Source organism: Megalobrama amblycephala, linkage group LG3 (assembly GCF_018812025.1).
Source record: "Megalobrama amblycephala isolate DHTTF-2021 linkage group LG3, ASM1881202v1, whole genome shotgun sequence".
NCBI lineage: Eukaryota > Metazoa > Chordata > Actinopteri > Cypriniformes > Xenocyprididae > Megalobrama > Megalobrama amblycephala.
In genome coordinates this window covers 55,276,888-55,301,676 of record NC_063046.1, presented here as the reverse complement: position 1 = coordinate 55,301,676, position 24,789 = coordinate 55,276,888, and the positions used below count along the sequence as shown (strand labels likewise).

At 42.3% G+C, this 24,789-nt stretch overlaps 2 protein-coding genes across 6 annotated transcripts in view; one reads left to right on the top strand and one right to left on the bottom strand.

The window, feature by feature from the left end:
- LOC125265725 (transforming growth factor beta-1-induced transcript 1 protein-like) overlaps positions 1 to 24,789 on the top strand; it is a 176,478-nt gene that overhangs the window by 56,728 nt on the left and 94,961 nt on the right. The gene's annotated exons all lie outside the window — the stretch shown is intronic.
- Positions 1,320 to 6,056, bottom strand: LOC125265726. The gene is made up of 2 exons (XM_048186119.1): positions 4,680 to 6,056; positions 1,320 to 1,378 (listed from the first exon to the last, which is right to left on the bottom strand). Exons 1-2 carry the CDS (start codon positions 5,796 to 5,798, stop codon positions 1,376 to 1,378), a joined length of 1,122 nt encoding a protein of 373 aa, XP_048042076.1. The 5' UTR covers positions 5,799 to 6,056; the 3' UTR covers positions 1,320 to 1,375.

The following is a 24,789-nucleotide window of genomic DNA, read 5'->3' as shown; positions in this document are numbered from 1 at the left end:
GTTGTTGCCAGTCTGTTGGGTGATGAGCACATGGCTGGGTGTTGTAGGCCGGGTGCCTACCAGCCTTGCGGGCCGGGCCTAGAGAGGCCGGCCGCAAGGAGACCTGTTCGGTTGTCCAGAAGCAAGGAAGAAGAGGGGGAGTGGCATGGTTCGCTGGCTTTTAACCTCTGGTCAAAGTCCAACCTCTTAGGAATGATGGGGGCCAATGAAGATGTTGTATTTCCGGGTGACAACACACCCCCCTTGACAGGGCTTTTATGACCAAGTAGATTAACAAGCTGAGTCTTTGAATAAAACTATTAAAGAGTCTTGTAATACTCCTGTGTTGCACAGGTATGGACATACCGCATACACAAGCATTTAAATCATCCCGATACGAACGCATAGACACTAAACATGGCATGATTGAAGTTACCTTAAATGCATCAGAAAACATACACATCCATACGTGAATACAATGATTGTAATACAGCAACAGTAATAATGGATACCATTTCCTGGGAAGGATTCATTTATAGCACAGTCTGTCTAAACATTAATGCCACAGAGTCTGTGTTCTGTGTGGAAAATGCAGGAAAGATGCAGATTTTCTGTGTCTCTTCTCTGCTCTCCATGCGGCAGCCACATTCCTCGGCGCAATAAACTTGTAACTGAGGACTTCCCGGGGGATGGGGACAGACCCCAGAGTGAGCTTAAAACTATTGGTTAACTAACCAATAATTGTGTCTGATTTGCCTCAGTCATTACATCATCCATGTGGGGAAGAATGATATTCGGAAGGAGCAGTCAGAACTCCTTAAAAGGGGAATTCAATGAACTTTTTGAAATGCTTAGAAGACTAAAAGTTCAGTCATTCATCAGTGGACCACTCCCAGCAAGAGGAACAAATAGATTTACACGGTTGCTTGGGCTTAACACATGGCTGCAAAAAACCTGCAACTTAAAAGGACTGAATTTCATCGACAACTTCAATCTGTTCTGGAGTCAGAGACAACTGTTCACTCATGATGGCCTGCACCCAAACAAACTGGGCTCAATAGTGCTAAAGGACAATATCTACTTGTAACACAGTTAAGTTCGTAGTGGGGGAAGGAAGAGGACAGGGTCGACGAGCAACTGCTGACTGAGACTTTTATTAGCTTTCAACAAAGTTCAACAGAAAGACTGTGCAGCGCACAACAACGAAAATAAACAATCCACAACGGGCTTCACTCCAGGTTCGGTATACACCATCCACAAAGGGCTTCACTCCAGGTTTGGTATACACAATCCACAAGGGCTTCACTCCAGGTAATTCGACACGACTCAGTCAGCAGTTCCCCTCTCTCTCACACACTCCTGCTTCTCACGGCGTTTTATCCTGTCTCCGCGCCAATCACTGGAATGAGAAACAGGTGTTCGTGATTTGTATTCAACCCACTCACTTACCACGCGTCTCCCGCTATTCTCTCCGGTTGCAGACCTCGCTGAACCACGCCCCCCTCGCCACATACCCCCACCGCCCGACTCAGGCCGGGGAGCCCCCCCCCCCCCCCCCCATTTCTGGAGAGGAAATCGGCCACAGCCATCCGAACACCCGGCCTGTGGACCACCTTGAACTTAAAAGGCTGTAGAGCCAGATACCAACGAGTGATCCGCGCGTTGGTATCCTTCATGCGATGGAGCCACTGCAGGGGAGCGTGGTCCGAACAGAGAGTGAATTCCCGTCCCAGGAGATAATAGCGGAGGGTGAGGACAGCCCACCTGATATCCAAACACTCTTTTTCTACGGTACTGTACTTAGCCTCTCTCTTAGAGAGCTTACGGCTAATGTACAGTACCGGCCGCTCCTCACCCTCTACCTCCTGGGACAGGACAGCACCCAGCCCTCTGTCCGACGCGTCAGTCTGCAACAGAAAAGGGAGAGAAAAGTCAGGAGAGTGAAGCAATGGCCCGCCACATAGAGCAGCCTTCACCTGGGTAAAGGCCTGCTGGCACAGCTCCGTCCACTGGACCGTATCTGGAGCATCCTTTTTAGTTAGATCAGTCAACGAGCTGGTGAGGGCCGAATAATTAGGTACAAACCTTCTATAATATCCCGCCAGCCCGAGGAACTGTCTAACCTCCTTTTTGGTCTTGGGGCGCGGACAGGTCGCAATCGCTGCTGTCTTGTCAATTTGGGGACGCACCTGCCCATGCCCCAAGTGGAAGCCCAGATACCTTACCTCCACGCGCCCAATTGCACACTTCTTCGGGTTGGCCGTGAGCCCGGCTCCCCTCAGCGATCTCAGGACGGCCCTCACATGCTGCATATGCCGCTCCCAATCATTACTATAGATAATAATATCATCTAGATAGGCAGCGGCATACGCAGCATGGGACCGGAGAATCTTATCCATGAGTCGCTGAAAGGTAGCCGGCGCCCCGAACAGCCCGAACGGAAGCGTAACGAATTGGTGTAATCCAAACGGCGTCGTGAAAGCTGTCTTTTCTTTGGATAAAGGCGACAAGGGGATCTGCCAGTACCCTTTCGTTAAGTCCAGTGTCGAATAAAATCGAGCCGCACCTAGCCGGTCAAGCAATTCGTCCACCCGCGGCATTGGATACGCGTCGAATTTCGACACTGCATTCACCCTGCGATAGTCCACGCAGAAACGGACCGAGCCGTCGGTCTTGGGGACCAAAACTATCGGGCTCGCCCAGTTACTGCTGGACTCTTCTATTACTCCCATTTTCAGCATTGCTTCTAATTCGTCCTGAACTACCTTTTTTTTGTGTTCAGGTAACCTGTACGGCCGGCTGCGAACAACCACGCCCGGCTCCGTCTCGACGTGGTGCTGAATGAGGTTGGTACGTCCCGGCAGGGGAGAAAACACGTCTGCAAATTCTGTTTGCAATTTCGATAAATCAGTGAGCTGGGAGGGCGAGAGGTGATCTCCTCCCGGGACCAGAGCGAAGGATTGCATTTTTATATTCGCCTCTGGCCCGAGATCATCCTCTCCGCTAATCACCGTCGCCAGCATCACTGATTCTGCCTCATTCCATTTTTTCAGGAGGTTGAGGTGATAAATTTGACGTGCCCCCCTCCTGTCGGACCGTACCACCTCATAATCGAGCTCGCCCACTTGCCGTGTGACCTCAAAGGGTCCTTGCCACTTTGCAAGTAATTTCGAATTTGAAGTAGGGAGCAATACAAGCACTTTCTCTCCCGGTGCAAATTTGCGTAAATTAGACCGTCTGTTATACAGTTGGCTCTGTCTGTGCTGGGCTTGTAACAAATTCTCCATTGATAGCCGCCCCAAAGTGTGGAGTTTTGTTCTCAAGTCCAGCACATACTGAATTTCGTTCTTGGCTTGAGATGGTCCGTCCTCCCAAGCCTCCCTCAGGACATCCAGCACCCCACGGGGCTGGCGTCCAAAGAGAAGCTCGAAGGGGGAAAACCCCGTGGAGGCTTGCGGGACTTCTCGCACTGCGAATAACAGAGGTTCTAACCACTTATCCCAATTTTTGGCGTCCTCTTGAACGAACTTACGAATCATGGATTTAAGCATGCGATTAAAACGTTCGACCAGCCCGTCCGTTTGTGGGTGAAAGACGCTGGTACGAACCGATTTAATGCCCAATAATTCGTACAGTTCGCGTAATGTGCGTGACATAAACGCCGTGCCTTGATCAGTGAGGATTTCTTTTGGAATCCCCACCCGGGAGATTAAACGAAACAGTGCATCCGCAACACTCTTAGCGGAAATGTTGCGGAGAGCCACTGCTTCAGGATATCGCGTTGCATAATCAACAATGACTAATGCAAAGCGATGTCCTCTGGCTGATCGTTCTAATGGCCCGATGAGGTCCATACCAATTCTCTCGAAGGGAACCTCTATTAATGGAAGTGGGCGCAATGGCGCTTTTGGGGTGGCCGGTGGGTTTACCAACTGGCACTCACGACAAGACGCGCACCACCTGCGTACATTCTCGTGAATGCCCGGCCAGAAAAACCGGGTCATGAGACGATTTAGTGTCGCCGCCTGTCCCAAATGCCCTGCCATCGGATTAGAATGAGCCGCGTGGAAAAGCATTTCCCTGCGGCTCTTTGGCACTAACAACTGGGTTGTATCTTCTTTTGTTTGAGTGTCTTGGGTCACTCGATACAACCTATCTTTTATGACCGCGAAATATGGATAAACAAGCGGACGTCCAGGCTGGAGAGGCTGACCATCAATTACGCAGACCCTTTCAAACGCATGCTTTAGCGTCTCATCGTGAGACTGCTCCAGGGGGAAATCATCGCGTTCCGGAAGAATTAGTCTTCCGGCTTCACTCAGTTCCCCTGCAGCAGAGCTCTCCGGTCTCTGATCAGTCTCTCCTACCTGCACGCGCGCCTGTTTACCCCGCGTTTCTTTCCCCCAAGAGGCATCCGAGCATAAACATCCCAACAATTGTTTGAACGCAGGCCAATCCGTTCCCAAAATTATCGGATGCCGGAGGTGCGGGTTAACTGCCACCTCAACACTATGCTTTTGTCCCCTAAATTTAATGATGACGGGCAAAAGAGGATATCTCACCACATCCCCGTGCACGCACCGAACCCCAACCATGCGGCCTGTATCCAACGCCCCAGATGAAATCAGGCTTTGATGAACAGAGGTTTGGTTGCAGCCCGAGTCCACCAAAGCCTGATAGGTACCCCCCTTGATACTCACAGGTATTTGGTACCCGCCAGCTTGACCAGGGGCGGCCTGTGGATCGTCGGGGACCCGGATCATTGTCCCGACCTCCATAACCGGACATTTATCCACAAAATGATCCGGATCCCCACACCGCCAACAGGCCGGCCCAGACCTGCCCGCCGCTCCAGTGGCAGAGAGTGGGCTGAATGGTTGGCGCGGAGAAAGGGGAGAAGCAGGAGTGGGGTCCGTCCCGGCAGCAGAGAATCCCGCCCCCCTGGGCGGGGCTCTGGGTCCGTAGGAAGGTGCCTGTCCAGTTCCGCCCCGCCCTCGGGGCGGAACACAAAGTGGGCCGGGCGGACGAGACCTGGGAAGAGGGACAGGTCTAGAGAGAGAGGGGGACAAAAGAGAGGGAGAGAAAGAGGCAGCTGGAAGGGGCTCGCCGACCCCTTGGCACGCCACCATGTGGTCCTCCGCCAATTGGATGGCTGAGTCCAGCGACGTGGGGCGGTGGCACTGGACCCACTCGGCAGTTTTTTTCGGGAGCCGAGTGATGAACTGCTCCAGCACCACGCGATCGATGACCAGGTCCACGTCGCTTCCCTCAGCCAGCAACCATTTGCGGCACGAGTCCCGGAGCTGTTGGGCCATCATAAAGGGCCGGCCGGACTCACCCAGGTCGAGGGAGCGGAAGCGCTGTCGGTGCTGCTCCGGGGTCCGACCGACCCGCTGGATGATGGCCCGCCGTAGGTCGTCATAGACCAGGAGGTTCTGGACTGGGAGCTGCTGTGCCGCCACCTGCGCTTCTCCTGAGAGGAGCGGGACCAGCCTCATAGACCACTGGTCCCGCGGCCATGAACACGCTTCGGCGGATCTTTCGAAGAGCTCAAGAAAAACTTCTGGGTCGTCCAGTGGGCCCATCTTGTTGAGGGGCAGGTGGACAGGCACAGCTGGCTGCTCGATGGGCTGCCGGGGAACCTCCCGGTCAATCCAGCTCCGGAACGCCTCGCGGTCCTCCTGCTGGGTCTGTAAGATGGCTTGAAAGCAGCGCTCTTGGTCGCTTCGTAGCTCCAGCAGGGCCTGTTGTTGTTCGCGGTGCAGGACCGCGAGGGACGCGATGATGTCCGCAAATGGGGTGGAGGACGATGCTTGCATCCCGTCTTCCTTCCCGGGTTTCGGCACCAGTGTAACACAGTTAAGTTCGTAGTGGGGGAAGGAAGAGGACAGGGTCGACGAGCAACTGCTGACTGAGACTTTTATTAGCTTTCAACAAAGTTCAACAGAAAGACTGTGCAGCGCACAACAACGAAAATAAACAATCCACAACGGGCTTCACTCCAGGTTCGGTATACACCATCCACAAAGGGCTTCACTCCAGGTTTGGTATACACAATCCACAAGGGCTTCACTCCAGGTAATTCGACACGACTCAGTCAGCAGTTCCCCTCTCTCTCACACACTCCTGCTTCTCACGGCGTTTTATCCTGTCTCCGCGCCAATCACTGGAATGAGAAACAGGTGTTCGTGATTTGTATTCAACCCACTCACTTACCACGCGTCTCCCGCTATTCTCTCCGGTTGCAGACCTCGCTGAACCACGCCCCCCTCGCCACACTACTTCTCCCTCCATCATCCTTCAGCAGTGTGTGCCAATCTGAATGGCACAAACATACCTGGACAGAGTACAACTGACCACAGGACTTCATTTCAGCACCTGAATGGACATGCGGTTGACACATCCCACAAGGTCAATGATAACACCACGCAGCCACAACAACCACTGCACATGGGCACAATCCTGACTGAGCCCTGCCCACAGAGCTCACCGATAGACAGTGACGTGTTAGAACTGCTGCAAGATTCAGCACCTAAGGACGACTTTCAGGAAAACAGCCAGGGAAGCCAGGACAACATATTACAGCCTCCATTAACACCAGAGCAACAGCCCCTCTCACCGGACACGTTATTCCTCTCTCCAGCATCACCTCTTCTGTGCTTCTCAGAGAAAATGGAGGAACTGGTGTATGCTGGAACCAAACTCTCTCACTCTTTTGCTGCGAGCCCCCAGATATCAACAAAAAAGCGTTAAGACCCAAAACCACCAAAGCCTGTGGGCCCAGCTCGACCTCCCCCTCCTCCTGCGAGAGCTCTTCGGCCCCTGCCACAACGCCAGGGCCCTCACCCTCCTCCATCTGTTCTAGGTGAACCAAAAACAACCGATAACCGCTCTCAGTGATGTGTGTTGGGTCCCCGCTATGATAACAGTGACTTTATCAAATGTTTACAGAACAAGCGGGAACCCAGTGTGCCTGTTGCTTTCTCTTTCTGTTTTATTACGTGATAGAGCCTAAGGCCTTCTCAAACCGTTTGGCAAACCCATTTAATCTGCTGCCTATTACACGTCAAACTAAGATAACTGTAGAGACAGAAAGTAAGACTGTTAAGTTAGCACTTTTAAACATCCGCTCACTTAAAAATAAATCACTTCTAGTCGATGACTTAATAACCACAAACAACCTAGATTTTATGCTTCTAAATGAAACATGGCTTGAAGACAGTTGCAGTTCAACAATCCTGAATGAAACAGACACTCCTAACTTTACTTTTATGAGTGTCTGCAGAGCTGTCAGGAGAGGTGGAGGTGTAGCTGCTCTATTTAAAGATGTCTATCAATGCAAGCAAGTATAGTTATTTACAGGCCTCCAAAATACTCTCCAGCCTTTGTGGAGGACTTTACAGAACTGTTATCAGCAATTTCCTCTGAGTTTGACTGTTTTGCTATTACTGGGGACTTTAACATCCACATAGAAAATGCAGAATCCAATATGGCAAAAGAAATCATAACTGTTTTGAATACTTTTGATCTGACTCAACATGTACATGGACCTACACACAATCGTGGACATACCCTAGATTTAATTATTAGTAAGGGTCTAAACATTTCATCCATTGTCATTAAGGATGTAGTGCTATCTGATCATTTCTGTATTTTCTTTGATATATTGATCTCTCCAACTGTTGAAGCTAGATCTGTCTCGGTCAAAAAGCGATGCTTAAATGAGAATACTAGTGCACTGTTTATGAAGGCTATATCTTTAACACCAAGCATATCTGCAGACTCTGTTGATTTTCTCCTTGATTCTTTTAACTCAAAAGTACAGAATGTTATTGATAACATTGCTCCTGTGAAAGTCAGGAAGAAAAGTGGCAGACAAAAAGCACCGTGGAGAAACTCAACAGCAGTGCAAAATATGAAAAGACAATGCAGAAAAGCTGAGCGCATGTGGCGAAAGACAAAACTTGAAATCCATTATAACATCTATGAAGATATCCTTCATGCTTTCAATGTGGAACTAGGCAAAGCTAGACAGACCTTCTTCTCAAATATTATAAAGAGAAACTTAAACAACACCCGCACTCTTTTTGCTACTGTAGACAGACTAACAAACCCCCCAAGTCAGATCCCCAGTGAAATGCTCTCAGACAGCAAATGCTGTGAGTTTGCTTCCTTCTTCTCTGAGAAAATTAATAATATCAGAAAGGCGATCAGCACATCTTTGAGCTGCACTGGGGTAAAACAGATCAGATCACAACCTCAGAAAGCAGCTATTATGTCTGTTTTTGAAGCAATTGATGGTAAAATTTTGGAAAAATCAGTACAGCACCTTAAAACATCAACCTGCGCCCTTGACACACTTCCCACATCTTTTTTTCAAAAGCGTGTTTAACTGTTTAGAAGCAGATCTCCTAGAAGTGGTAAATGCCTCACTTCTCTCTGGGACTTTTCCAAAATCCCTGAAAATTGCAGTTGTTAAGCCCCTCCTGAAGAAGAGCAATCTGGATAACACCATATTGAGCAACTACAGACCAATTTCAAATCTTCCTTTCATAGGCAAGATTATTGAAAAAGTTGTTTTCAATCAGCTGAACAAGTTCTTAAGCTTGAATGGATATTTTGACAACTTTCAATCTGGTTTCCGACTGCATCAGATAAAGATAATAAATGATATTTGCCTAAACACAGATACAGGTAAATTATCAGTGCTGGTTCTACTCGACCTCAGTGCTGCATTTGACACTGTCGATCACAACATACTTCTTGACAGGCTGGAAAACTGGGTTGGGCTTTCTGGGATGGTCCTTAAATGGTTCAGGTCATACTTAGAAGGGAGAGGTTATTATGTGAGTATTGGTGACCATAAGTCTGAGTGGACATCCATGACATGCGGAGTCCCTCAAGGTTCAATACTCGCACCCCTCCTGTTCAACCTATATATGCTGCCACTGAGCCAAATAATGAGAAAGAACCAAATTGCATATCACAGCTATGCAGATGACACCCAGATTTACCTAGCCCTATCACCTAACGACTACAGCCCCATTGACTCCCTGTGCCAATGCATTGATGAAATTAAAAATTGGATGTGCCTAAACTTCCTTCAGTTAAACAAAGACAAAACTGAAGTCATTGCATTTGGAAACAAAGATGAAGTTCTCTAAGTGAACACGTACCTTCACTCTAGGGGTCAAACAATTAAAAATCAAGTCAGGAATCTTGGTGTGATTTTGGAGTCAGACCTGAGTTTCAGTAGCCATGTAAAGACAATAACTAAATCAGCATATTATCATCTCAAAAATATTGCAAGAATTAGATGCTTTGTCTCCAGTCAAGACTTAGAGAAACTTGTTCATGCTTTCATCACCAGCAGGGTGGATTAATGTAATGGGCTCCTCACTGGTCTTCCCAAAAAGACCATAAGACAGCTGCAGCTCGTACAGAATGCTGCTGCCAGGATTCTGAGCAGAACCAGAAAACATGAACACATCACACCAGTCCTCAGGTCCTTGCACTGGCTTCCAGTTGCATTTAGAATTGATTTTAAAGTACTGTTACTTGTTTATAAATCACTCAATGGCCTAGGACCTCAATACATTGCAGATATGCTAATAGAATATAAACCTAACAGATCACTCAGATCATCAGGATCAAGTCATTTAGAAATACCAAGGGTTCACTCAAAGCAAGGAGAGTCTGCTTTTAGCTATTACGCCAGCCGCAGCTGGAACCAGCTTCCAGAAGAGATCAGATGTGCTCCAACAGTAGCCACATTCAAATCCAGACTCAAAACACATCTTTTTATCTATGCATTTGCTGATTGAGCACTGTGCTATGTCCGAACTGTTTGCATTTTATTTTATACGTATTATCTTTTTATTCTTTTAATTCCTTTTCCTGTTTTTATTTCATTTTTAATGTATTTCATATATTTTATGTATCATCTTGTTATTCTGACTTTTAATGCATTTTAAATATTGCTGTCTGGTTGAAAGAGCTGGGAGAATTAGGAAGAAAGCATTTGTGATTAGGTTAAAATTTGGTAAATTTGGATAAGGGGACAAACCATGGGAAAATTTGAGCTGTAGTGCATAGTTAAGATATCTCTGGATTACAGTCAGGACACTTTCCAAAGGGGGAAATTTCCAAAGGGGAAATTTGAACTGCGTTGCACAGATAAGATATCTCCGGAAGGGGGATTAGGGCTGTGTGGTGCAGTTTGAGGTGTCTTGGCAAAAGGGGAGATTGAAATTTTGTTTATCAGTTTGAAGTGCCTTAACAGGTAGAAGTCCTGTCGTGTGAGGAAGATCCATTCAGATCTGCTCTGATGGATAGATCCGTTTAGATCCACTCTGACAGACAACAACAACAACAACAACAACAAAAACTCTCTGAGACTTCCTAACGCATGTGCTCATAAAGTGTGTATGCACTATAAATCACTAAGGTTAGGTTTAGGGATGGGGGTGGGTGTAGTCGTTAATAAAAAAATAGTTTTGCTAAATGGAAATAGGAGAAATGGTGTAAAAAGTCCACACATTGCATTTAAATGAACATGCATTTTGATTGGTAATGACAATGTAACCAGGGGAAAAATCGGGTAGTATGGTGGGTTATTCTTAGGTCAGTGATCTGTTAATTTTTATTTACTTATTTATTTATTTTTCTTTCTTTTCATATTGTACATTGTTCCAGTTCTATATAAAGAAATGTAGATTATTACTGTTATTTGAGATGTAAAGTGTTTATTTTGTGGAGTTGTTGCGTGGTTGTGTTGCGAGGAAGAGAAGGATGACGTCAGACGGAAGAGACGAACAGTGCACAGAGAGCACGAGGAATAGAGACTGTGATATGTGAATAACATATTTCTTGGGTAACATCCGATAGTTTAGGGCAGGGGTGGGCAAACTCGGTCCTGGAGGGCTGCTGTCCCTGCAGAGTTTTGCTCCAACCCTAATCAAACACACCTGAACCAGCTAATCAAGGTATTAAGGATTACATGCAGGTGAGTTTTATCAGGTTTGCAGCTAAACTCTGCAGTACAGTGGCCCTCCAGGACCGAGTTTGCCCACCTCTGGTTTAGGGTGACTAATTCTAATAAATCATCCGATTATTCGGATATATATGATGTTTGGGGAATTGAGTGAGACGTTATGGATTTGTGTTTACTGTTTTGAGAATATGAGGCATAGTTTCGAGAAATGTGTTTAAGCAATCGAGAAAAACTGTAACGCTACAAAGTGATGTTGCTCTATTATCACTCTTGCACCCTCAGTTAATGTTGAAGCAATGTTGAGATTTCAACCACAAATCAATGATAATATAATTGATTCAACATTACAAATATATTATATTTGTTCAACATCACTTTTGCGGCATCAGTTAAAGGTGCTCTAAGCGATCCTGGGCGGAGTAACTTCTTGTTGACGTTCGAAGTGTTGTCAAACAAAACAGAGGCTAGCTAGACCCTCCCTCCTCCTCCTCCTCCTCCTCCAATGGTAATCAATGGTAATGCTATTGAATCAACATTACACTATAATTGATTCTACATCACTGATGCTGAATCAGTATTGAAAATAGCAAAAAAATAATCAATGTTAATATTGTTGAATCAACGTTACACTGTGGTGTTGATTCTACATCACTGCTGTTGAATAATTATTGAAATGAACAAAAATATTCATTAGTAATATCACTTGTTCAATGTTAATGTGATGTTGATTCTAAATCACTTTTGTTGAAAATACAAATGTCAATATAAAAAATGTTCTGAACAACATTAATATTTCAGCTACATTTCAATGGTACGTCAACAAATTTCTGACCGTTTCAAAGTTTTGGGAAAACCTTTTAAAACATAAATGACACATTTCCAGCAATTGAGTCAGTTTATTTTATTTGTCAGTTTAACACAATCAATGACAAAAAAGAAAAAAGAAAAAATTCTTAAATTCTTTAAGAGTGGGGCAAAAAGGACAAAAGCATTACATCCTTTTAAAATAGCATTACTTTCAGATGTCTTGTGTCATCTGAACTACTTATGTCATCATAATTAGAAGTGGTCCAATGGCTCAAGTTTTCAAAATCTGGCTTGCATCAGACTACTGCCTCTTTTCCTTTAGGGTTCTCTGAAAAGAAAGCATGTTACTTTAGAGTCAATTCAGTTGTCATACATACAGTCATATTCAAGAATGTTAATATGCTAAACACAATATGATTCCTTTTTTATAAATTGCTAAACTCAGAATATTTAACTATATTTATAATACTGTTAAATGATGTATATTTAATCTATTTATCACCACTTCAGTTACACTACGGGAAAGTGTCCAATCTTTCCACCCAAATTTATCTTCAGCCCTAATTAAACACACCTGAAGCAGCTAATCAAGGCCATTAGGAACAATGAAAACTTCCAGGCAGGTGTGCTGCAGCTAAACTCCTCATGGCACAAGAGACAATATCACATTCTGTGTATTGATATTTGTTTGTTCAATTGTCCCTTAAAAGTGTCTGAAGTATTGTAATACAGTTTTTTCAACTGATTACACACAAAATCCTTACTTGTCACACAATTTCTGAAACCTGACACTCAAACACCAGAACCACACACCAAATCTGCAAAACCATACACTAATTCTTGGCTTTGACTCAGTTTTCAATTTCATAAAACACTTTTGACTCAGTTTTCAATTTCATAAAACACTTTTTTCAAAACACAACACACAATTCTCTATGTAACACACAAAAATCTAACAGGAAGTATCTTGATTTCCTTTTTAAAACACACCCCATGAAGGGAAATAAACACCTCTGAACTATGGCCATTACATAAATCTCAGTTCATTTCACAAGGCTGGTCTGAATACCATTTTTTGAGCTTAGAAGCTTCGGTAGTAATCCACAACAATATTCGAAGCTTCGGAAGGAGGGGCCTGAACATATTCTTCTGCCTAATAAAGGCAGTGTAACGAGTAGAAATATGGTGTGGCCCCTTTAAAAGCTGCGTGCTTCCGGTTAAACTGTCGATCTGCATTGTATGTGCGACTCCAGCACCACATGTATGCGGGTTATTTCTGATTTTATGTTGCTCATTTAAAGTTATTTTCTTTATTATGTAACGCTGTGGACAGCATAACATTTGCGACGGACAGTTACACGAGTTTCATGGGGAATAAAGCGCAATGTCAATCGCTTCCGTGAAGTCTGTCTGGTATCAATAACTCAAGATAAGTGAGCTAACGTTACGCTGCATTTACACGAGGTGCTGGCGTTAACGCTTCTCATTTACTTTGAATGGGTAATGTCATGCATTGCTGAACTGAATTGTGGATTCTGTCGTGTCGCTTCACTCGCATTGCTCGCGGCAGATGCGTTGACGCTGACACCCAGTGTGAATGCAGCTTTATCCCGAAATTTGTGTCTGTCTGTCCGATGTGTCTGTCTGTCTGTTTGCATTTTGATTATGTGGAGAACCGTCCATCCAATTGACTTCAAACGTGGCGGGTGTGTTGGCGCGGACCCAGTTAGCAATAATAAGCAATAATAATTTTAATAAGCTAGCCTAACATTTTTCTGACAAAGTAGGCTAGGCTATTTAAATAAAAGAAGAACGAAAAATAAATGAATGAACTGTAATAAATAAAGAGCATGCCGTCCCAGTAAAATCTCATGTTTGAGTTTTAACAAGTTCCTATATTTCACAGTAGATTCATTTAGATTTATAATAACGGGTAAAAAGGCTAATACATTTTGTTTCTATTGTTCTGTTTCCCACAATGTCAAAGCAACACAGCTTAACCCAAAATGCACTTCAGACAGAGACTACTCCAGTTGCAGGGAGTGCATTGGTAGGCTAAGAAGAATCAAATATATTTAATTATAAAAGGTTGGGTTTCTTCAGCTGTCCATCCTATTAAAAATGGCTTGGCTATATAAGATAATTGTGAAAAAGGGTATTGTATTTCGCCAGATTTTATAGTGTAAACATATTCAAGTACGAATGAGAACCGTTTCGTGTGTGGGGGATGCCAGGTGTGTGAAAAAAAAAAAAAAAAAAAAAAGAAGAAAAAAAATGAATATTCGAATCCCAAAATTGAAAATCGAATACCAACCCACCGAACGAATATTCGAATAATTTGGATCCAGCCCTAGAAACTACATAGCATTAAAGTAACAAGTTTTTCTTTTAGAATAAAAGAGCTTAGTTGTTTTTTTTTGTTTTGTTTTGTTTTTTTTTTAATGAAAATGTATTTAAAGCTGCAGATTCACCTTATGTAAACCTCAATCTGTTTAAATATCACAAAATAACCATGTCAGTCACTTTCTCAAACACAAGGTGTAGATGTTTTTGTTTTTTTGTGATTGTGTTTCAGTGGAAATGGGTTAAACTGAATGGAGATTAGTTACATTCCTCAAATTTAATGCAGATTCAGGAATATGAATGATTACCTGATTAAGCAGTAATGAGGGAGCAGGAGATAAAGCACAGGATAGCATCAAGTTCCAGGTCAGGTGATAATCCTGTTGACTACAACTAAATGTATTATCAATGTCACATTTGATGAATGTCAACATGATGAACATTTGTGTGCTTCTCTTTCTTCTTTTTTTTTTCTTCACTGTAACCCTGTTCCCTGAAAAGGTGGGAACGAGAAGCTGCACTTAATACAGCGCTGTGGGAACATCTTTAGTCGTGACCAGCTGTGAATATATAAACAACGTCAATGAAGCTGTGAATGTGTAAAACAACGTCAATGCAATTGACCCATATTTATAGCCTTGCGTGACGTCATTGGAATGCGTCGTAAGCGAGGCTATAATTAGATGTGCCACCTGTGCATCAGCAGATATTTTGTCTGAAGAGCAGTCCTGGGACATCTCAGTGCGGCAATGAAGCACAGCTTCTCGTTCCCGCCTTTTCAGGGAACAGGGTTACAGTGAAGTAACCTGGGGCGTTCCCTTTCAAAGGCTACACTCTAAGCTGCGCTTAATACAGCGCTGTGGGAACGAGAATACCCACGCCGCCGCACTGTGTCTGGACCCCCCTGGCTGTGAAGTGTGTCACCAAGTGTAGAGAGTCTCAGACACTAGTTTGCGATGCTGACTCAAGGACGTGAGAGCCCAGAGTAACATGAACATCCAAACTATAAAACCTTATGAATGTGTGCGGTGAGGACCAACCTGCTGCACCACAAACATGTTGCAAGGGTCCCATGAAGGGATCCTTGTTCTAGAAGGAGCCGCCTGGCTCCCCGAACAAAGCGAGAGAGCAGGACATGCTTGCCTAAAGGCACCCCGTCAACCAGAGTGTGGCAAGCCGAAAGAGCGGCCACATAAACCCTGAGAGTGGCGGGGCATGTGTCTGTTGATAATTTCTCCTGCAGATAATCCAGAACTGTAGCAATTTGGCAGTTTACTGGATCTGCATTGTGTGCAGTACACCATCTTTCAAAGACACCCCATTTATTGGCATAACTTGATCTAGTGGAGGGAGCGCTAGCACTCAAAATGGTCTCAATAACATCAGGTGAAAGCCCTGTGTCCCTCAGTTGGTTCCCCTCAGGGGCCAAACATGAAGGTTCAACATCTCCAGCTGGGGATGAAATATTGTCCCCTGCGCCTGAGACAGAAGGTCCCTCCTCTTCAGTATCGCCCAAGGCGAGCCATCTCCGAGAGATATTATCTCCGCTATCAATAAGAGGCAAATCCCTTGTTGACGAACTCTGGCTAGAACTCCCGGGAGCAGAGAAACTTTAGGAAAGGCATACTGGCGCATCGAAGGCCATGTATGCGCCATCGCATCCAGACTTAGGGGGGCTGGGTGACTCAAAAAGTAAAGGGGACATTGCGCTGTCTGTTGAGAGACGAAGAGGTCCACCTCTGCTTCTCCGAATCTCAGCCAAATCTGTTTCACTATGTCGGTGTGAAGTTTTCATTCCCCACTCAGTAGTTTCTGTCTGGACAGTAAATCCGCTCCAACATTCTGGTTCCAAGGAATATACACTTCCCTCAGTGAGAGGAATTTGTCCTGGGCCCAGAGGAAGATCTGTCGCGCTATCTTGTTCAGATGGCGCGAACGCAGACCTCCCTGGCAATTTATATAAGAGACTACTGTTGTGTTGTCTAGGACATGACAGCATCTCAGCTGCTGGAGAAAGTATTTCAGGGCCAGAAATACAGTCATCAGTTCTAGGCAGTTGATGTGCCAGACGAGCTAATGGCCCTCCCATTCCCCTTGGGCTGGATGGCCACTTAAGACCACTCCCCAGCCCGTCAGGGAGGCGTCTGTCGTTAGCAATCTGTGACAACATGGCGCCCCTAGAGTGGGACCCAAGGTGAGGAACCAGGGTCTCAGCCACATAGATACACTGTGTGCAGAATTATTAGGCACATTGATTTTCTGATCATATTTTTTCCCAAGCACATTTTACCAATTCTAAACCACTTTAATCTTAATAACTACTATTCATTTTGTATTTAATCATTTATGAGCGATATATAATTTTTCAAGAAGGCTGGAAATGAAAAATGCCTTATATTCAGGTGTGCATAATTATTAGGCAGGTTTTCTTTTACAGGCAAAATGAGCCAAAAAGAGATTTAACTGAAAAGTAAAAAATTATTAAATACTCACGAGAAAGTTGCAATACTAATGTAATACTAGAAATTGCAAAGTTAAAGCATGACCATTGTACAGCAAAATGCTCATCTCTTCAACCTTTGGCATCATCATTTACCCCGTGCTTCAGCACCCACGATAGTCGAATAAATCAACGTTGAGGGCACAAAAATACAAGAAGTATATGGTTTTCTTCATGACTTTGATAATTTGTCATGGAGGTCCTCAAAGAAAGGGAGAGACTGGCGTTGTGGCCTCTCCCCTCTGCCACCAGACAAAAACCTATTCTCAAGCTTAGATGGTTTGGGGGTCTCTTTTTCCTGTGGCCAGTCTAGCTGTAATTTAACTCCCTCGGGTCGGCGGTCACGCCAGCGTGATCACCGCGTTTTTTTTCTAACTAGTGTGAAAGAGACTCAAAATACTCTGTTAATGTTACACATACAATTAAGAGCTATACACCATTTTAATCTGTGGAATATCTTCTTTTATTTGTGTACACTCAGAGTAAAAACAAAATGTTGTGCTTTTTGTAAAATAAAGAAAACGAACATGATGCATGATCTCTCCTCTCCCTCTGAACGAACTCCAATCTGATAGTTCTCAGAAAATGAACTATAACTTATGAATACTAATGACAAAAAAAATGACACTTACGTCTAAGGAAACGTTGAAATGTCAGGTTTTAAATCGTGCAAGTCAAATCGAAAACAAACATTCTGTGTTTATGTAATTTGTATGAAAAGAGAGCCATGTCAGAAGTCTGTGATTCAGCTCATTATCCACTAATGCGGCCACGCCCACGGAGGGAGCGCTATTCAGACGCAAATTCTGAGTCAATACATGCATTCATTGTCTCAATCGTGTATTTATTGTCTTGAAAAGTGTTTTGAATAGCCATAGTTAGCGATCTCTGGCCTCTGTTAGTTCAGTTATTTCCTGGATTGCCTGTTCTTCTTTAGCATTGGCATTTGTGGACTAAAAGTGCACAGAGCGCCCTCCGGCTGCAAGTATGAATTGTAAACACAGTATCCAGCGTTCACAATGATAAGAATAAATATTACTCCTCTGTATAGAAAATTGACATAAACATGACAATCCATCAATATTTCTCCAAATGTGCATGCTTTTAAGCTAAAAGCCTATATGAAATGCCATAGAGGTAACATAACTGTTCAGACACTTTGTATCATAGAAATGCATTATATTTTAATAATAGAATACCATTATTTTAAATTGTAATAATATTTCACAGTATTGCTGTTTTTTCTGTATGTTTGATTTACATTATGATGAGCTGAGACATGATCAACAGGGTTTTTTCACAGCCTATCTGACTGAAAGGCCTCATTATTTATGCAGCTCATTAGAGCTCTTTATATGATTCTTTTGTCTTCTCAGGTGAGAATCATCCATTATTCATGATTATTCACGCCTCCACGCATACTGTGTTTCTTGACCAAAGATGTTTTAGAAAATTTAAATCTCTCTATTGTTTTATATGAAGGAGTAGGAATGATAATTTTTACATAATTTTGAAGCAAAAACTCTAGTCTACAACCTCCAATACCCAGAAGTCTTGTGAACACAGATTTAATATATATTTTTTGGCTTTATTTCAGTGACTTAAGTTTTTTGTTTTTTCAATAACCATGCATAAACGTTATTCCTTCAAAAATACAAACATGTACATACATGTTCCTTACATATTATTGTAGCCTAATTTGTGCTGAATACAGTGTAATGACACTTTTTCCATTAATATGTTTATGAACAACTGAAAAAAGCACAAATGTCAGGGCATGTCAAAACTTCTCCAGGCCCCAAATCAGCCTCAGACCCCTGAGGGTTAACCACAGCTCGAGTTACTACCTCCAGTAATTCCTCAACGGCTTTAACATCACGTGAGGAATGCTCAGAGGCAGCAAACTCAAGAAGAGAATCGTTGTCCCCCATGTGAGCTGAAGAAGCACCGGAGTGTGTTTCAGGATCACACGATCAAAGAGAGATGAGCACGAAGCATTTTAACTGTGAACAGTTCTAACGCAAGGGCAGCGTGCTCTTCCCCCAAACAAACAAAACAGTAAGGGTATATGTCTGATTCGGAGATTGGACGCAAACACGGAGGCACACCATCTGCCTTGTTCACTCATACTTTCTCTCTCTCTTATTTATATATATATATATATATATATATATATATATATATATATATATATATATATATATATATATATATATATATATGTAATACGTTCACTTTCACTTGCACTGCAGAGTGAAAGAAGGAACAGATGAGAGAAAGTTTCTGCGCTCTGCCTATCAAATCTAACTCCTGACAAGAGGGAAAGAGAGACACAGTTTCACACACAGTTTCACAGAATGGCCTCTGAAGACAAAAGACCTGCTGATGCATAGGTGGCACATCAAATTATAGCATCGCTTATGACGCATTGCAATGACGTCACTCAAGGCTATAAATATGGGTCAATTTCATTGACGTTGTTTTACACATATATTCACAGCTGGTCACATTTAAAGACGTTCCCACAGTACTGTATTAAGCACAGCTTAGAGTGTAGCCTTTGAAAGGGAACAAGGTGCTTTGCAAGCATTGATTAATAGATGCAATACATGGGCTATGTGTAAAGTATGATATTCTTGCTCACATTCAAGTCACTTGCACTTCAAGTAATGTTGTTGGAACTTTAATCATAAAATTTCTAAGAAATATCACTAGAGCACGATGTATGCACTTTTTAAGGATTTAGAAAATGGATGGTTTATTCAAACACTTTAAAAACTTTTAAATAAATATATCTTATTAGAATCAGTAACAATAAATCAAATACAAATAACAAGCCCCAAAAAATAAATAAATAAAAGAACATAGAAATAATAAGAATGAGGAGGAATTGATTAGGCTACTGAGAAGTGCACATGCAAAACCAAATTGGATGTTAACCAATCACACTACAATCAAACTACAATGGATGTTTTTCAACCATTTCTAAACAGACTTTCTAAAATCATGAAGGCCCACCCCTAAACCAAGTCCCCAGTGGATTAGAGCAAATTGGGTAAAGCGGTTGAAAATGCCCCTCGTGGTTTGAAAATGCCCCACTGATTGGGAGACACCCACTAGTGTTCTGCATAGGTACATACCTGCATGATCTTGTGGTCATCAACTACAAATCACTGTTAGTTCAGTGTTACTGCTCCCATCTGTGCTGTCTGCTTGCATCAAAATTCTTTAAACATTGAAATGTCAGTCTCAACCAAAATTATGGTTTGGATCAAAACTCAACATTGGATCAGTGTCACCATGCTATCTGGGAAATGTTTGCTTTTGAGATGTGTTTGTGATATTTTGAATGCAGTGCTTCCTTTTGCAAGAGATGTGAGGCGTTTTGCATTTTGTGTGTGCAATTCTTGGATTGTGTGTAAAGTTTTGAAAAAAAGAGGCAAAGTTTTGAAAATGTATGTAAGCAGTTGAATAATGTGTTGTGATTTTAACATAGGCCTATAGGCTACAGTATGAGTGTATGAGTATCAGTGAAGGGGGCAGTTTTTGTATATGTTTAATAAGCCAATCTCTCCTCATCTTACTTTCACGGGCTGTGACATATCAACAATTGGTTTTGCTGTACTTTTGCAAAACAACCGAACTTGCTATAGTGCACACTATTGGGAATCTGTGATGCAGATTTGGCACATTTCTCAGGCAACCTTTAGAGTCTAGATGCTCATTGCAGCTAAAGACACAAGCCTTACCATGTATTTCAAATCTGAAAATGATTCAATTATTTTAGGATGGCTATGTATTTTTTTTTTATTTTTTTTTTTTAGATGAGACTTTGTTTTTGTGCAAACCAAAGAAAATGTGAGGTATGAATTGAAACATCTAGTTTCTTCTACTTGAGTATAAAAATAGTATAGATAAATGTTTTGAATTTTAAAAAATAGAGTATATATAAAAAAATAAATTAAATTTAAAAAATGCAGTAATTTGAATATCAGGTATTGTTTAATTCAATTAAAATTTATTTCTATAGCTTTTTTTTTTCCTTACAATTGTGCATGGTTGCAAAGCAGCTTTACATACATATAGAAAGTAGTTACAAAAGTAAAGGTATGTAATTATGACAAATAAAGTAAACAACATATAGTCAGTTTGAATTGGTGAAAGAAATTCACACACTTGATCAGAAGTTCTATTACTTTAGTGTATTCCTAATACACTCTAATGCACCTAATGGCCTTTTTCCATTAATGGTAGTGCTTTCTGCACTTTGAAATGTGGACTGCAGCCCTTTGAGCTGTCAAAATATTATGAATTAAACAAATTATTAAAATTATCCTGAACAGTCTTCAAAAATTACACAAAAAGTTAACGTCAAATAAAGCCAGAAACATTAACTGCGTGAAAGTAACAACGGAAAATGCATTAAAATAATTTAAATTCATGCGTCACATGATTAAAAAAGTGTAGCCAGTACTTCAACTTTTACTAGAGTCTTTTTAAACATCTATGTAATGGTGTGCAGAAAATTACCCTACTCCCTGAAAGAAAACATGTCATTCTCTGTGACAGCTCTAGTTTCTGTAAATGACAAAATAAAATGTGGCTATGGGCCAAAGCAAGATTCTTTGTTTAGCTAATCAGGCTTTTGAGGCACTAACTGCCTGTCTATCATATACATTTATGCATTTAGCAGATGCTTTTATCCAAAGTGATTTAAAGTAGAGGAGCATAAGTAGTTTGTTACAGAGCAACAATATTCATAGTGTAAAATGCCAGGTTTATTGGAAAGCTAGACAAGGAAACAAGCTAGGGCACAGGTGAAATGCAAAGAAATAAAGGAATAATAAGAGGAAGGTAAGAGGAAGAGGAAGGTCTTGTCAGGAGTTTTTACATTTGTGTTTGTATGTGTGTGGGTGCGTGTGTTCACACGTTTTTGTGATTTAAGAGGATACACAAATTTGTATAATGACATGGGTATTACACTGGTGTTACGACATAAACATGAAATATGAGTCCTCATATTTAAAAACACACTAAACAATGTTTTATTAAAAATGTAAAAATGCAGAATGTTTTCTGTGATGGGTAGGATTAGGGGTAGGGGTAGTGTAGGGGGATAGAATGTACAGTTTGTACAGTATAAAAACCATTACGCCTATGGAATGTCTTCACTTTGATAGCAAAACAAACCTGTGTGTGTGTGTGTGTGTGTGTGTGTGTGTGCGCGGTCCTGGTAAATCCTACGATATGGGGCCAAAATGTCAGATGGTAATATCTGGAATCCTTGACCTTGTGGGGACATTTTTTGGTCCCCATGAAGAAAACAGCTTATAAATCATACAGAATGATGTTATTTGAAAGTGTAAAAATGCGGGAAGGTCCCCATAAAACATGAAAACCCAATGTGTGTGTGTGTGTGTGTGTAAAGCCGGGTTCACACTGTACGATTTTGGCCATGATTTGGCCTTCTGAGATACATTTTGAGAATCTGAGATTCCTTTGATCCTTGGCCAAAATGTGAAGTCTTTGATCGTTAGCTTGATGTGTTCGCCGACAGCCGATTAATGACCATTGCGATCAGATTTAGCTCCAACAAAATTCTGGCAGTGACACTGGAAGTCAGTGGAGTGAGAAAAAAAGACTGCGCTGTCTGCTATGGGCAACCAGTTTGACGGCCTATGCAGTCAGACCCTAAGCAGTGCTGAAGAAGGCATCAGGCCTTTGGACCATGAGATTGATATGTATGAATGAGAAGCTACGCTACCCGCTGACGAAAACCCTCTCAGTTGGTGGCAAAAACCGTGCGGTATGTTTCCACATATTGTGCAGCTGGCAAAGACATACTTGACCATACCTAGCACATCAGTCAGAAGTGCGTTTCCCAAAGCGAACTATAGTCGCAAGTTCCGTCCAATAGAGTACCAATAGAGTTCAATGGGACTTAGGACCATAGTTGACTAACAATGCTTTCGGGAAACGCACCCCAGAGCTGAGCGCATGTTTTCATCAGCTGGAAAAAGTCCAAAAAAAAAAAAAGACACCTTCTGTGTTTTGACGAGCAATATGTAGATGTGTAATGAGAGGATTGTTTCTGAATGGCAGGTTGCTATTTTGTGTTCATATAGTACAAACATTATGCTGTCTGTTGAAGCGTGTTTTCTCAGGTTACTGATGTACTTGCACAGTTTTTATGCACTTTTTTGTTACCTTGCATGCACATTAATGACATCTTTAATTTAAAAACAGTTGTTTGGAAAAAAAAAAGTGAATGTCATTTCATTTCAAAAAAAGATGCGATGCTTGATTTGGTGTATATTTGCTTATTGCGCTCGCTTGCGCTCTCTTGTGGGCATAGCAGACAATAAAGTACTTTTTTCCCTCTAACATTACAGTTTTTTACGTTTGCTTAAGCACAATTTTAAAAACAAGGCTCATTTTTTTCAAAACACTACACACAATTCACAGATCCACACACACAAGTAGCAGAACACTTCAGTTCTTTTGCAAAATGAAAAACTTCATTCAAAACTTTACATTAATTTAGCAAAACCCAACTTTGACACCGTATGGAACACACATGGTTCATACATTCTGATTTTGTTTGAGCACAGCAGTGTGTAAATGAATCAATCTTAAACACTTGTAACTTTTATACTTTTCTAATTATATAGTCTGGGTTTGATTTTTTTTCAGAGATATTGTTAAAGTACATACATATATATATATATATATATATATATATATATATATATATATATATATATATATATATATATACATACACAATATATTACACAAACAAAAACATTTGTGGAGACAAAACAAAGCATGATTTTACAGTTTTTCTTGATTGCTTAAACACATTTCACATTTCTTGAAACTATGCCTCATATTCTCAAAACAGTAAACACAAATCCATAACATCTCACCCAATTCCCCAAACATCATATTTTCAAGTCAAAATGAAGCTCTACACTCACAACCATTCACTCTTGCTGAAAAACCAAACTTTGCCCTCAGACATCACACACAAGCCCTCAAACACACACACACACACACACTACAACATAGTCTAATGCACTGGTGAGATAAATTCAAAACAATACTACAAAAACCAAAACCAAAACCAAAAACCAATAATAAGTTGTGTTGCTTGTGGTTCACCCCCTCACTGAACTTTTCAAATGATTAACACATGTATACATTTGCAAATTTTTTATTTCTTAATGTACTGTACAGTACAATACACCAAACAACAACAAAAAATATTCTGTCCCAGCATCACATCTTTGGTCTGGGACAGGCCAGAGAATCTTGTCAACATCACAGGCTGTACTGGCCCTATAAGGCAGCGGGGGTAAAATCCTCTTGCATGCCTGATGCACCCCTGGCACGCATCAACTGAAATGTCTAGTCAGGCTTCTTCCATTCCATTGTCTCTGTGTCCTACAAAAATAGAAGTACTGATAACTGTAACTGTAACATCCTTTTTACAAAATGGAAGCTGTATGTTTGATGCCAATTTGATGCATGTGTTGTAACAGAGTACAGCACTCAAAAGTTACAGTAGAGTACACTGAGGTACACCTAACTGTTTCCCTCCCTGAAGATTCTTATGATCGAGGTGACGGTGAAGCAACTTAAGTTTGGCTGAACTCATTGCCCAGCCTCCCTTATAGTCATACCATGGACAAGTACATGGTCAACTAGTGGCACGAATTTCATCTGAGACTCCTTGTCTCCTTGCACCTCATCCTCGTCCTCTTCTTCCTCCTCCTTCACCTCTTCCTCCACTTCTTACTGCTCTTGCTCATCCTCTTCCTCCTCTTCCTCCTCTCTGGTGTCCTCGACCTTTTCAATCATGTCTCTCTAGATCCATTGTTCCAAAACTGAATGAACTGACTCAGGCTCTTTTATCTCTCTATTGAAGTTTCTGATTGGTGTGTGATAAATTTTGACTCTTAGGGCCCTATAATACACCCGGCGCAATGCGACGCAAGGCGCAGCGCAAGTGTTTGCTAGTTTGCGTCCTGTGCCGTTTGCGTTTTCCCGTTCAGCGCCACGTCCTTAAATTAGTAAATGCATTTGCGCCAGTTAGTGCGCCCATGGGCGTGCTGGTCTAAAAAAGAGGTGTGTTCAGGCGCATTGCCGGCGCATTGCTATTTTA

Bases quoted from the DNA above. Each gene is read 5' to 3' on its own strand.
- LOC125265726 (XM_048186119.1), bottom strand. From the start codon at position 5,798: ATGCAAGCATCGTCCTCCACCCCATTTGCGGACATCATCGCGTCCCTC.